At 39.5% G+C, this 15,000-nt stretch overlaps 1 protein-coding gene across 23 annotated transcripts in view; it reads right to left on the bottom strand.

Moving 5' to 3' along the window:
- The window catches only part of QTMAN (queuosine-tRNA mannosyltransferase), a 170,017-nt gene that overhangs the window by 22,979 nt on the left and 132,038 nt on the right, over positions 1–15,000 (bottom strand). For all 23 annotated transcript variants that reach the window (XR_016468109.1, XM_090143510.1, XM_090143506.1 and 20 more), the window contains one exon: positions 892–1,001. Coding sequence is in view for 22 of the 23 variants with exons in the window: in XM_090143510.1 (XP_089999636.1) it covers positions 892–1,001 (110 nt within the window). In the remaining variant the exon portion in view is untranslated. The remainder of the gene's footprint in view (positions 1–891; positions 1,002–15,000) is intronic.

Here is a 15,000-nt window from a genome sequence, read left to right as displayed (position 1 = left end):
AAACATTATATAGATCCAATCCATTCCCCAGTGTCTCAAAAACAGCAAAATCAAAACTAAAAGAATAAAAAATTAACAGTCCAGGAGGTAACAGACAGTGCAGAACTGACAAAAAGACAGATTTTCGGCTGGTCCCAAGTCCCATTCTACATACTGAAGCAGCAGAGGGATACAAGTCTACAATTTGGAAAACACAGATGAGCTAAAACACCCCATATTTCGGTTCACCTGGGGCTGATACACATTTTTAAAAGTTTTAATTTACTGCATGCACACCCACTGCGGGATCTGAACATTCTGTTTATTAGAATGCTCTCAGACACGAAGCAGTGCGTACACAGAACAAACTCCATTTCTTTTGCAAATGAATAAAACAGTTTGCAGAGTAGCGGTTGTCAGAAACCAAGGAAAAGATGGACTGTACAAAAGAGTGGTAGAAAAATATTAAAGATTAATGATCACTTTCATGCCGAGACACAAACCAGAAGCTCTCGCACAAGTTCTTAACCCCATGTTTGAAAGGGAACTAAGTGCTTTCACCTGCTATAATCTCACTCTGGGTTTCAGATGAGTGACCCAGGCTGAAATATTTTATTTCCGATCCAAACCACCCAATCATTTCCATCTATCTGGATGCTACAAGAAATAGGGACGTGCTAATAAAACACAACTTATAAATATGGTTTTGCACTGCTAAGGAAAACGAAAAATGCTTGCTGTCTCTAATCATTTTAATCGCGCAACCTATCAGTATTATTTAATATCCCAAGTAAAAACAATTAAAATAAGTTGTTTCCACTAACACAGCAAAACGCAGGAAAAATCTCCCCTGAATTATCTATTTTATGGTAACTTTATGTTAGAGATTTAAAAAACAAAAGTAAAAAGTACCTGGAACATCAGTGAAAGTCTCCCCAAGGACGGACACGTGAAAAGGTAGTTCCTGCTCCTTCAGTTTCAGCAGCACTTTAAAGAAAGTTTCAGGATCTTTGTCGTGTTCCCTTGAAATAAACAGAACTTATCTCAGCATCACTTGTGTTTACTTCTGAAATTGTTTTCTGTTTACCAGAACAGTATTTATCTTCAGTTCTACTTTGAGTATAAATTCCCTCTTTGTTTATACAGCATGCTTGAATATTTTCCTCAACCCAGCACTCAGGAACAGAACTGCTTCATGCGATGCTTGTATCTCTTCTCTGTCCTCAAACAAAGCAACATCACACTAGAGAAAGGATAAGGTGGGAAAAAAACATGTTTTTCCTTATGTATACAATCTTCTCTCCAGAATATGCTTATTCTTTATAGGAGATTGCACGCTTATCCTATAGTACATTTCACCTTTTTCTTTTTTTTTTTTTTCAGGAGTAACACATTACTAAAAACCTTTTGCTAAAAAAATAGGATCTTCCCAACTAGAATGTCATGGATCTGTGTACCGACGAAAAGCTTCAGGTGAAGAAGAAAAGAAAGAACTAATAGAAGGCAAAAACAAATTTGGTTAATAACAAAGTGGAAAAAAAAACAATTGTTCGTCTACTGCCTTTACCAGGACAGATCAATAGTTAAAAAGATACCACAGATGATCAAAATCTCCAAAATCTGGTAGATGATATTAAAAACAAAATAAGATAGTTCCCCACGCTAAGGTGAATATTACATACATCTCGCACTTAATTATTCTCCTTTAAATTATTGCATTTTAGACAGATGTGCGCCACATGCCTTTAAGATATTTTGGTTTTATTTATTATTTAGAAAACTCCACTGTTTTCCTTCCTGTACTAAGGGAAAACCTACAGCTCAGTGGCCTCGATGTCTTTCTTCACAGACTGATTTTCCAGAATGAATCCGTAGGTTTGTCGCACCGCTATATGAAAGATTAATAATTATATCGTTCAGGAAATCTGAAGCCAAATGACATCTGCAGCTCTACATGTGTTAATTTCTCATTCAGTCAATATTTTTGGTTTAGGGAATTAAAATAAATTAATCTTATAATTAATATGACTTTCCTAGGCTGCAAAAATCGTCAGGAACCGGGAAGTTCTCTGAATCAGATGCATTTTTTTTTCTAAAAGCAAGCCAGACAATAATTACTTTAAGAAGTTCTGTATCTCCCAGATTTGTTTTGTTCCAAATAATAAAGAGGAATGCAACAGCATAAGCTTCCTAATTTGTTTCACATCTGCAAACCAGGAGTCTTCACGGTGATTCCAGTAACTAAAGTGGATAAGAGAATTCGGACAGAGAATTTCTTTTAGCTGCAAGAACACAAGAGCTGCTTGAATTGAGAGATCCACCTGTTTCTGGCAGGTAAATGATCAGTCCAAGCCTATTTCCTGTTCCCTGTTTGCCTCAGTTTCCCTTTTGGGCAGGTGCTCACGATGTGTGTAAGTGATCCTGAGGAGCACCAAGGCCTGCAGCTTCCCATCCACAACGGGCCCCGAGTTCACATGTATCCTTCCAAGCTTTTCACAGCCGTGCTATCGGCTTCTCAGTCACAAAAAGTCCTTCCAGAAAAGGAAATGCTTTCCCTCTCCCTTTCCAGAAGAGACCAGGGGTCCCAGAGGCAGCCAAAAGTGGAGGATGCTGTTGGAGCCACATTGTCAAGGAGCTGGCAGGAGAACGTGAAGCCTCGCGGCTCGGAGAAGCCACATAAGCTGCACATATTTAGGAAAACTGATAGGAATTGGAAGTTGCAGCTTTGTTTAATAGGTGGGGAGGAACAGAAGGAAAATTTGGCACCCAGAAGGAATGCTGAAAGAGGAAATGTTTCCTCTGCACTGGAGGCTTTCTTAAGGGTTTTCTGATGTAGGTGATCCTCCTTCCTCATCCCCTCTGAAATATTTGGCATTTAGACAATATTTGGAGGTTTCAGTGACTCGTTTTGTGAACTTTGCCATTTTTTTCTCCTCAGAAGGTCATGCTGTTTGAGCTGTCTGTTCCCGTGGCTTTTCCACAACGCAGCTATTTCATTTTCAGTCATTTTTGTTACGACCTAAAGCAAGCTCTTGGCATGTGCACCTACAGGTGGCAATGCCTTCTTACACCTGCACATTAGCACAGCTCCTGGTAGAAAAGACTAACTAACACAAGACCACCTCTTTACCGCACCAAAGAGCGCTACGTTTCTTGGCTGACATGGAGAAAGCCATATACAATCCAGTCTGCCTTACTCAGCAACAACTGCTAAACACACCAGATTGTCATAGCAGTGATCGTGGAAAAAGATGAACACAATATGGAATGTCTGTTCTGTAAAGATCTGCTCAAAATGACGTGCACTTTTGGCTGCATCTGTTGCATTTTGGAGCTTTATTAAACAGTATTAATTATATATACTCCATTTCCTTAGGAAGGACTGCAAAATATTATAAAAGCCTGATATAAAAATACAGAATTTTCTTTTGAGATATTACCTTTTGGGGAAAATTAAACTGATTTGATTCCAGGGTCTGGCTTAGCTATTTAGATTAGGTATTTGAAATGCTCTTGGATTTTTACTAGATATGATCTGCATCTGGTAAAGGAAAAGTAAGAACTGGGCACGGTATGAATGCAGTCTAAATTTCATCCTAAGAACATGAAAGCACCAGAATGGCCAAAATCCAGCTGCAAACTTCCACAAAATGGACACAGGCACCATCTGCTTCCTGCCCATACCTATATTTGCATTTGAGCGCAATGCTCTTGGAACTGCTCAGTCTCCAGGTTTAAATACTGCACGCTAACATTTTTTTTTTTACCTAGAATTACTCAAAGCTTTTTAATTTTTCTGTGGGATCACAGTTCATCCTGATTTATGGTGACCGCTTGTAAACCAAAAATCTTTCAGGACTGTCCCCACATGAGCAATGGGAGGGCTGTAGCATTAGTACCCATCACTATCAAGCTTCAATTATCTCCACCTTAGATTTTCTGTTTATAACATGGGTGTGATAGTATTACTTTTTCACCACAGAAGGACACTGTCAGAATTAATTGATGACTTGACATCCCCCTTTTCAGTCTAAAATGATTAAGAACCACAGCCTCTTCACACTGCAGCGATGCACCTCTGTACAATCAGTGGTAAAAGTCTTCAAAACACTCTTCTGCTTTTCAGGGATTTTATTAATTTAGACCAAGAACCCCAGAGCTTTGCCCTTTGCTGGACCTGGAAAGAGACTGCATACAAGACAGCTGAACCTGAGTTAATCCTTGCTGCTGCAGGACACCTACACCCTGACTAGTGATGGAAAATACATGGGGACAAAAAAAAATAAATAATAAAAAAAAAGGGATAGCAGAATTTTATGCACTATTCTGAGCATATTCATCTCTTGAATTTAAGTGAAATTTAGTATGAGACCCAGGTGGTTTTCTGTGACTCGAGCTTATACTTTTAAGTATACATAAACTTAGACTTGGTGATAATCCCAGTTATTTAGAATTTGGAGAAAGACACATACAGCAATGCAATTGGAAAGCACAAGAGTTGGGCAAGAGAGACAGAACTTGCTCAAAGCCACAAAATGAATGCAATGTATTAAAAAGAAATCCAGTTTAAAATCTGTGCAAGTTCGTCAGTAATATGAAAGTGCTGAGCCAGGGAGAAATTCTAAATATTTCAGATAATGCTGCACGAAGGTTTGCAACGATTCTGGTCCTGTCATCTCCCAAGGTGGGCCATACTCTGAAAGGGTTACAAATGAGCTCAGCTAAATGCAATATTAAAAAGCTTGATCTTAATCTTCTTAAGACATTTAGCATGGCCGATTTGCAGTATTTCAATGGTAGAGAATTCAAAATGGTGAAGGGCACACTGTAATATTTCACCTCAGACAGTGCTTGAAATCCAAGCAATTCAAAACATTTCTTACACAACAGTGAGTACAACACATTGAGAGCCCGGAGAGGAACAGCAGCACTAGTTCCAAGTCACAGAGGAGTAACCTATGGTAAGCATCAGGTAAGGAACCCTCCTTCCAACCTGTGTGCATCTCCTGTTGCCTGCTAACTCCATAAAATCTCTTGAAAGTCAGACAGGCAAAGGTGAGAAGTGGCATTACTAAAAAAAAGTAAAAAATCTTCAGAAGTAAAAGTAGCATTTTAGCACTTTTCTAAAATATACAGCAAGAGGTGAAACACATTCCTGGCTATATGCAGCTATTGACAGAAAATGGCTCACAGAAGAGGCTGTTAAAGAATTCTTCATTATTTATGAGGTTGGGCAGCATTTCTGGAGACAGAGAAAAGAAATAGGAAAAGGCAGAAGGTTGGAAAGAAAGGAAAGAATACAGAAGAGTCAGACTCTGATGGAAATAGAAGCTGCTGAGAGCATTTGAGAGCACTATCAGTGGCAGAGAAAAGGTCAGAAAAATATCAGTAAAGATATAAATTAGGAAGCAAAAATAAAACTGCACAGTAATTAAAGGAAAAGAATGGAACGGAAGGAATAAAAAGAGGAAAGACATTCAGCAATGTTAGAAGAGAAGCATGGTGCAAAGAGGATGGAGAACAAAAGAATCAAGGACGAGAAGGTAGAAAACTCAAGCAATCCACTGAAAAACTTCAAATTTCTGAGACAATGAAGGAGAAGAATAGCAGGGGCTGCTGAAAACAGGGGGAGCAGCAAGGCAAGACCCACACCTTTATCACAAGCAGAGCCAGAAGCTGGAAGGTGCCCTTATCCCAGTAATGTTCTTTCTTTGGGTGATAAAAGCAGGAACTTGAGGTTCTCTACCGGTTTGGCTGATATACTGCAGACCTGGGGAGGGCGATGAAGGATGCCTTGGGCTGATAAGAGGACTTATATGACAACAGCCTCCTGCTGAACCATCTCTCTCATTCTCAAGAAAAAAAGGGCAGCACATGAAGAAGTAAGGCAGCCCTGAAATGCACACTCCGCTGAACTAGAAATGGGGCTTCAGTTCACGCTAAAACTAACCTAGAGAAAAATTATCAGTGGTTTAAGACTGCACTGCACTATTTACTAGAATACGCCTTGATATTTTGCATTACATTTTGAGGTCAGTAAAATTTGAATCTAGGCTTATTATAATCCAATAATGCTAGAAAGCAACAGTGTAGTTACAAGGAAAGAAGCATGGCCTTCAGAACAGAGAATTACTGAGTTCTGGTCTTTTCCTGACACTGATTTCCCATGAGAGTGCTCTGCCCAGGTTTCCTCATCTGTACAATGCAGCTTTACAGGAGCTTTCATCTCCAGAAGTGTGCTGAGGGTCAGAGTCAGTAAATACTTCTGGAAGATAATATTCTTCCTAAAGTGAGAGGACTTGTGTTACAAGCCTATTCAGCATACCGATGAAATACATTTCAATAATTATTTTCATGGTGAGCAGAAGACTTTCCTAAATCAAATCATTCTAGTTATACATTTTCTATGTTGACATTAAAAAAAAAAGGAAGAAAAAAAAAATTAAAAAATTCTAATATCAAATTTCTGGTAACAATGCTCCCAATAACTGCAAAAGAGGAAATATTGCTGCCAGGAAAGAGCTGTTAGGAAAGAAATGGGGGAAAAAGAAATAACTATGAAAATGCAAACATGAGGGAAAAGTTAATTGCTTTCCATTTATTCAATTTATCACAGTATTTTTTCCATCTTTTTACATCTTCAATGTGAGGCAGAGGTACAGTGTAAATATGTAGTTAGGTCCAATGAGTTTTCTTCTTCAGCTGATATGGTTACAAAATGTCTCTGCTGTAATTGTGCCTCTAAACATTGTCTGGCATCATCAGCATCAAAAGTTACCGCAACATCTAATACCCCCTCAGTTAACAGAAAATCGAGTCAGCTAGAAGAAAATGCTTTTGTGTAAGCATCAGTGATAAAAAAAAGATGCTGAAGAATAAATTCCAGGCATCAATTTGGAGGCCCTACAAGTAAAAAAGGCCCTGATGCTCACCTGTGCTTGCAAAACACCTGTGCACGCCAAGGGATTCAAAGCTGGCAGGGGACAGGCAGAAAGCAGCTGAACACTACTGGCAAACACTGTGTTTTATTTTCTACTACAGCCCATGACTTATTTACAGTGAGGAGTGTGTATTTTACCTTCTGATTTTTTTTTTTTTTAAATTGCTGGCCTGAGAAAAATGGGTGGCATTTTGCTTTACGCTGGAAAAGCACTTTCTCCTATCTTGCATTATCTCGAGGAGATTCATAAAAAAAGAACCTTGGGAGTTTATTGTTTAGATTCTTCTTCTTCTCCCCTCACAATTCATGAAAAAAAAAATCTCAAAATAAAATATTACGCGTTCTCCACCCAAAGAAACCTCCGGATCACCATCAGTCATTGAGCCTCCTGCTTATTTCCTAAAGAGAGATTAACCTTTGGAGACAAAGACCGCTCTTTGGTCTCAGTTCCATTGGTGTAAAAATCAATGCACTTTTATTCAGATGCCTTTCTTTCAGTTCTTTTACTCCAAATTAGTTAACCTAGTTTTTCACAAGTGCAGGATTTAGATGAAAACCATTTCTGTTGTATTTGTCGTGGAATCCACTAACTGCTATGCACTACTTCAACTAGTTTATTTTAAAAATAGAAATGAACTTCCTTTTGTGTTCCAAAGATAATATGACAAATGGTTCCTGTTGTTGGGACTCACGGTAAGCAAGATAAAGAATCTGAGTGATGCTGAGAGCCCTGATAACCATACCTAATATACTCCATTCTAATTCCATATACCATAAAAATCATGCCATGGTGATAATAGATGGCTATGAACATGATAATAAGTGGCTAAAAATTTTCTCAGGTGGTTCACTGGAAGAACAGAAGAATCTAACATAAGTCACTACATGAAAAATACTCTCTTACACATTCACCTGATATTGGAAAATCCACCATACTAAACCCTGGGGAACAACACTGTCCATTCCTCTCTAATGTTCAAAGTGAACTCATATCACCAAATTATGACTTACTGAATAATCTCCCAAAAGCTCTGTCCTGGCCACTAAAGAATACTACGAGGGGAGCGAGAACAGTTCCCAAAGATAACTCTTGCTTCTTGGATTTGTGAAGCTGCCCTCTGCAAGAATGGAGCTCCTAAGAAGGAACTCTTTTGGCAAGAAGACCAAGGTTTGAAACTCATTAGTCAAAGAGATTAACACAGCTACACATCTCACAGCTTTCAGAACAAGGAATGAACTCATTTCATCGAGTCAAGTTTTCACACAACTGCAAGCAAGAAAAAGCAGAGATTAGAGAAGACAAAGCGAGAAAGGAAAGATGAAAACAAGGAGAAGAAGAAAATGGGGAGGAAAAGAAGAGAGGGAGAGAAGAAAATCACATATTGCAGTTCAGTAAGAAGAAGAAATTAATTAAAAGGAGCTTTGAAGGAAGAAGCAGGAGAAACATAACCCCCCATTATTGGTGAAAGTAAAGAAGAATATTAGATCATTGGCTGACGAACAGCTTGATTTTTGTCTCTCAGAAGGTATTTGGATGCTTTGGTGACGGGTGCCACATATTACAAAGGGGGCTGGTGGCTCTGTCTGCTAAGTTCGCCTAGGACTTATTACAAAACCTTTTGTGTCCTTGTTTATGATGTTTCCCAGGACTGAAGCTATCTTGGACTATGATCTTCCAGAAAAAATGCTGCCAAAAATTTTCCAGAACAGCCAAAGAACAAGATTTAAAAGTCCCACTACCTAATGCAACTGCAATGCATATCTTGCATAAATTACATTTCAAAGAAGCCTCTGTTCTATGCATTCAAGCCTCGTTTTCTTTTTGAGCAAGAACTGAATATATGAATGGGTTTGATTTTATGTCAAAGAAGTGCTTTTTATTGCCCTTGTGAAGATCTTCTTAAAAATATCCCACATTTTGGACACATCTCAGATCAGTCAGGCTGCGGAAACCCAGTCAGAATCTAACATCTGAACTGAAAACACAGAGCTTGACTTCACTCTCCTCTCCAGGATTCCTCTCCTGGACTCAGAATAACATCATCGGACTTCACAGAATAAAGAATTAGTTTGTATGCATTAAGAATACAGAATCACAAGAAAAAGAGGAAGATTTGCTAAGAAAAAGACAATGGTAGAAGATAGGGGATGAAGAGGCAGAAAGCACTAATGATAAAGTGTGCTCTTCTGGTTTGACTAAAACTATCAGAAGTGAACCACAAAAAGCAAAAGGAATGAATACGATCCAATCAATTTGACCAGCTCTACAAAAATAGCACAGCTGAGTGAAGATAGAAAGGGTGGGAGACAAAAGATGTAAGACCAGGTCAGATCATGTAAGGAAGAAGGTAATAAACTGATTAAGAAAATTAATGGGAGAGATCAAGAGGGCAACACAGTAAGGTTGGACAATGAGGCTTATGAACAAGCAGGAATCAAATAGGACAGTACCATGTGAAGGTAGGGAGAGTGATGGCAACTTCTAGACAAGAGAAATGCTGAGAAATTGTGGGAGAGGAGAATGAGAAGCAGATTTGCTGCAAAAGAGGAATAGAAAGGAGGACATGCCTGTGGAATTGAGCCTGGAAAAGAGAAAAGGAAGATGAAAGAGAAAGGTCAAGATGACTTTGGGAGAAAGGGACAGAAAAAGATGACTTTGATAGCAACAGGTGGAAGAATTTAAGCCCTCTTCCTTCACAGCCATGAAAGGACTCCTTTGTCCCACCAGTTCACATGCATTCCTGCCAAAAGAACTGGGTTTTGCAGTTGCTTGGAGAAGAAAGACATCATAAAATGAATCTCTCGTCAAGGAAGAGGGCAGAGACAAGCTTACTGGAGCCTTTATGTCAAACTCTAGGATACACTGATCCCAAACATTTAAGTTCTCAATTTTTCCAGTCCTATGGTTAAGCCAAGATCATCTTTTCAGGGATGGCTGAAACAAGAGCCTTCAGAGGACAGCACTGAAGTGGCTGTGCTGTGAGCAGCTGGGTAGGACAGAGGGAACAAAGAAGGAAGGTTTCTACATATGGCATTTGAAGCAGAATCTTGATGCTGTTTGCCTTCTACTTGAAAATGCAAAAGCATCCCCTGTAGCAGAAAAGCACTCACAGGGCTCGACTTTTGCTTCTGGTGCAGATAACACTGCTTTTACAATCACTTACTGCTCTCACTATATGCACCCCAGGTAGGATGTGCTCTAACCTCGACTTTACGGGAGTGGAAAAAGGGTTGACACCAAATTTCTCCATGCATAACAAGGAGCAAAACAGGGCTGCAGACCTTGAACAGAGAAAAGAAAGTACAGTGCTTAGTAGAAGTGAAAGAACCGAATGTATTTGGGGAAGCAGTGAGTAAAAAAGAAAGTTTTATTTCAATACGATTCTTTTTCAGCCTATTAAGTTCTCCAATATCAGAACGAAGTCTGCTAAAAGTTAGTAAATAAAGGCTTTCTGGAGAGCTTTATTAAATCACTTATGACTTATCAAGTTAAAACTCCCACTCAGATATCTTAATAAAACTTTCAGAGAATATATTTAATTTTACTGGAAACCAGAAACCGATTGCTAACCACAGGAGCTACTGTGTGCTACATCACTGAACAGCTTTCTGTAAATAGAATATTTACCAACAACTTGGATTTAGTTCTCTAAAGTTTCAGTTTCTGAAGGTCAAATAACTATGTAACTGCTTAATAAAGAAGCAAAGAAGTACCTCTAAATATCTCCAAGCTCTGATGGGCTTATATGCTGCTCCTTAGGTGAGGTATTAGCAAAGCTTATTTATTTTCATTTCCAAGGCTTTTATTTGCTCACTCCCTTGTGGTAAAGCTGATTTCCATGATGATTCCCTTCTTAATTTTAATACCCTTTTTACTCATCATATAGACATAAGAATTTTCCGTAAAATAATGAAACCCTTCCAAAGGAAATGAAGACAACTAGGAAAGTAAACTACAGCTTACTTTTTTTTTTTTTTTCCCAATTAATTGATCCACTGTCATATGCATATATGAAAGATTTTTTTTAATGAAAGGAAAATAAGGTTAATTAACATAAAACCCCTCACTCCTTGAGATGTTGAATTTTGAATTTTATCCATGCTGCCTTAAGTGCCTTGATTTCCCACTAATGACCTAGTTCTCCTAATGAGTAACATTAACCCCTGGCTGTAGCTGTCCAGGACTTAATTGTCAACTGGAGCTGAAATAGGAGAGTTTGCCGATCAGCAGGTATGTGGTATATTAACTCATGTCATTTCAGACCCTAATAAATAAATCTGTTGCTAAGGCAACAGGAACATCAGCTGTATCACTTTTTTTTCTTTTTTTTTTTTTCTCCCCTTTTTTAAAGGAAACTGCCTTTCACACCGAGCTTTCTAAAAAGGAAATTAACTACGTGTAACCATAATTAGAAGAAACATCGTTTCTCATCTGAGAAACATATCTACATTAATGAAAAAAGGCATTCAAAAAGAGGACTGCTTTCTACTGTGACCGGAGTAACTGAAATGATTTCCCTCAAGTGAAGGAATGCAATTTGAAGTACACATCTGAGTGAAAACAGATCACAAAATATTTTAGCTTTTTGTATTTCTGAGATAGTTCTCCTCTGCTTTATTACACTGCTGATACCAAATGAGCAAAATGCTTCAGCTACTAATCAGCAGCCTGGGCAATTGAAACCAGATGAGAAAAAATACCACTCAAAACCTAACACCTTCACTGCTGTCTGTGTATCTTCCAGTATGATTGGCAGAAACACAATCTTCTGCAAGGATAAAAAACGCTCCGCTACCAACTCATCAGACTTATCAGCTAATGAAAATTTAAGTACCTGATTTAAACACAGATGTCACTGCTCCTCTCTGTCCCATGGCCACAACTACCTGAAACTTGAATGGGAAAAGCAAGAGGAGACTGGTGCAGTCATTGGAGCTGGGCAAGAATAACACATCACAAAAGGCACATGTGATTTGGGTATCTGCTTTCTGCCTCAGTTTCTCCACCTGCAAGATCAGACCCTGAAAACTGTGGTTTTAGAGTAATAGATTTGAAGTGTTACAAAAAGGCAAACTCCACATACGTGCAAGTAGTAAAACTGCAAGTGATGCTCACTATAGGAGGAGGATTTTCACAATTGAGACATCTCTATTATATGGTGAAAATTTCTGCAAGCTCTCAGAAACAAGGATTAAGGAATAGTGCATCTTCCACTGAAATGATTCAATATCCCAAATTCCTGGCTGCTGAAAGAAGTTTCAAGGTTAGACTTCACCAATGAATGAACAACGAAATAAGACAAATACTTCCAAACTCTCCTTCCAGTTCACATTTAAACCTGAATTTCACAGATCATTTAATCAACTTTCTAGTTCACTCTCCAAAATAAACTAATATCTCCTCTCAAACATAACTCTGGATTGCAAGAAAAAGAAGTTAGACTCTTCATTTTGCCTTAGGTGTTCAAGAAGTCAAGGTGTCAGCTTCTACTTAATCAGACAAATCTACAAACACATTCATGGCAATTCACCATTTGTTATCTGTACTGCACTTTTGGTGAACACTGTTTTCTGTGGGAATATTAGATAACTTTTCTTACACGCTTCTGAAAAGTACCCATTTTAAAACTGTTACTGTACATCCTATGGGCTTTTTATCATATCTGGTACCTTTTACTTCAGGCTGTATAAACACTTGCATTTTAAGCCTTTGCTTTCAGTCTGTCTTATCTACCCCACACTTTCACCTTTTAGGATTAAATTCACCAGAATCAGTTGCTTTTCAAAGATGAAGTTTTTCTGTAGCCACTCGATCCCCATTTAGCACAGAGCCAGAGCCAAGTTCTCTGCTATTTCCCCATACAAGGTGGCAGAGAAGCACAAACCTGCTGAGATTTCCCTGAAATGGAGGATTTTGTGGGTGACGCAAACAGGACACTTCCGAAAACGATCAGCCTCTACCTTCTTTACGTGATGCTGCGTATGCAGTCATCTGGAAAGGAAAAGCAACCAACCCCTACAATTCTGTGATTCTGCTGGGGATGCCCATTGAGGCTAATAACAGCTTTGAGTACTCAAAGGCGATTTCGAGGTGGAGCACTTTCATCTTCTGCTGCCTTCCTACACCTGAATTCCTGGTGGGATAAATTTATTCTGCAGTGTGAGCAAAATATGACTTGGGTATAGATTCACTGTGTACTGAAGAAACTGCATTCTCAAGAGTCTCTGTATTAAACACTTCTGAATTCTGAATTCCTGTTAAAGCTGAACACATGAACTACACAAATTCTGTATGGCACTGCCGAGATGAAAAGTCACAAGGTGCTACAATTAAAAATACGCCCTCGTAGGCTTCTCTTCTTTGCAGTTTGCAGAGGACCTGTGCTCAGCTTGCTGATTAATCTCTGTCACCTCCCAGAAGAAAGTAACCTGGCTGTACTATCAAAGACACATTTTTAAGCAAAGGTCCTTTGGGTGGGCAGCCATGTGGTAGTGCATTGATGGGCACACGGTGAACACAAAACAAGCTTTTCTCCACAGACTCCTTTCTTAAGCTCTTTGACTTCAGTGATGCTCTACATTCAAACCAGGCAGTGGGGCACAGCGCTATCTCTGTGCACACCATTTTCCCTTAGACCAGAAATCTGCAGATAAATTTTTGCAATCTGGGTTTTTTTCTCTTCTGCATTTCCTCATCGTGACTTCCACTGCAGTTCCTCACGCTCCTGTATCTCCTTCCCCACGCTCTTGTCACACACAGTTACATACAACGTGAGATAATGGGTTTATCTGATTTTTCACGAGAATTGATAAGGCCTATTTGTTTGCGTGTGTGTGTAAATTCTCGCCGATTCCACGTGTGATCTTTTATCACACCCATGCAATTAGGGGAAGAAGAATTGATTTCTGACAACTTTCTGTTATCGAGATGATACAGCACAGGCAGGGAAGAAAGAAAGAACACGAGGCCCTTGAATTAAAAGAAACACTGCGGGTCTTCTCCATGAAAGAAAGGAGTAAAGAGCCCGGAATTTTACAGTAATAAATTCAGCATGTGGCATCTGCACGATGTGGGCTATGGTTTGGGGTGCAGTGGGTTTGCAACTTTGCACATTCACTGCCACGCTCAAACGCAATATGAGAGGAGGAACAAGCTGGCAGAGCCTCAGCTACAGCAAAAGCTTTGGCAGGTGCCCCTGGCCTTCCTAGGGGGCAGCAAGAGGGAATAATGTAAGCACAATAAATGCTCGCGTGCAAATTTTGTGGTGAGAAAGGATTGTGCCACACCAGTGACCACCATCACCCTCACATGCACTGAGAGAGCACATTATTACCTTGGAAAGAGAACCTGTGGGATAGTAGACGGTGCTGATCAAATCTGGGGACTTTGTCCATTGATCATTGCAATTTTGCTGTCCGTTTCCACCAAAGCACATTTACACGGAGGGAAAACTAATTCTTTGGCAGAGCTGCTGTCACAGAGAGACGCTTGGAAACCATCGCAGCCTTTTATCCAGACCTCTGGCTATAAGTCATTTCTATTAACACTGCCTTGCTATAGATGTTTATAACAAAACATTAAAGACTTGGTGAGAAAGGAGAAAACAAATTACTCTGCAGAGAACCTAGCAACTCTGCTAAAATACTGTCAGTTATTTATCTGCTGTCAGCAGAGGTTGCACACTGTAATCCTTGACAGGCTCGGATTCGGGAAGAATGAGGAGAAGGGGCAGGGATTGCAGTTGAGGGCCTGTTCTCATGCAAAGGCATTTTAACACAGATTTAAAGCGAGAACACAGATCCCAGAAACGTCGCTCTGGATTTCAGCTGTCTCCCCACAGGCAGGGCCCACCCACGGCCGGGCCTGGGAGGTCGGCACCTCCTCTCCTCCAACAGCACAGCTCAGAGTTCTTTTTCACAGTTCAGCTGAAGGTGATTTTTTGTTAGGTGAAGGGGAATGCAGAAGTATAAAAATCTTCCTTTTTTTTTTTTTTTAAAAATGAAAAGCACATGTAAATCAGCAGTGCGGACAATGGCGTAGCTCGATGTTGTTGTACAGGATGGGGTCTGTGAGTGCTCTG

Source organism: Phasianus colchicus, chromosome 7, assembly GCF_987193195.1.
Source record: "Phasianus colchicus chromosome 7, bPhaCol1.hap1.1, whole genome shotgun sequence".
Lineage (NCBI taxonomy): Eukaryota > Metazoa > Chordata > Aves > Galliformes > Phasianidae > Phasianus > Phasianus colchicus.
The sequence above is the reverse complement of the archived record's forward strand: the minus strand, read 5'-3'. Positions and strand labels throughout refer to the sequence as shown.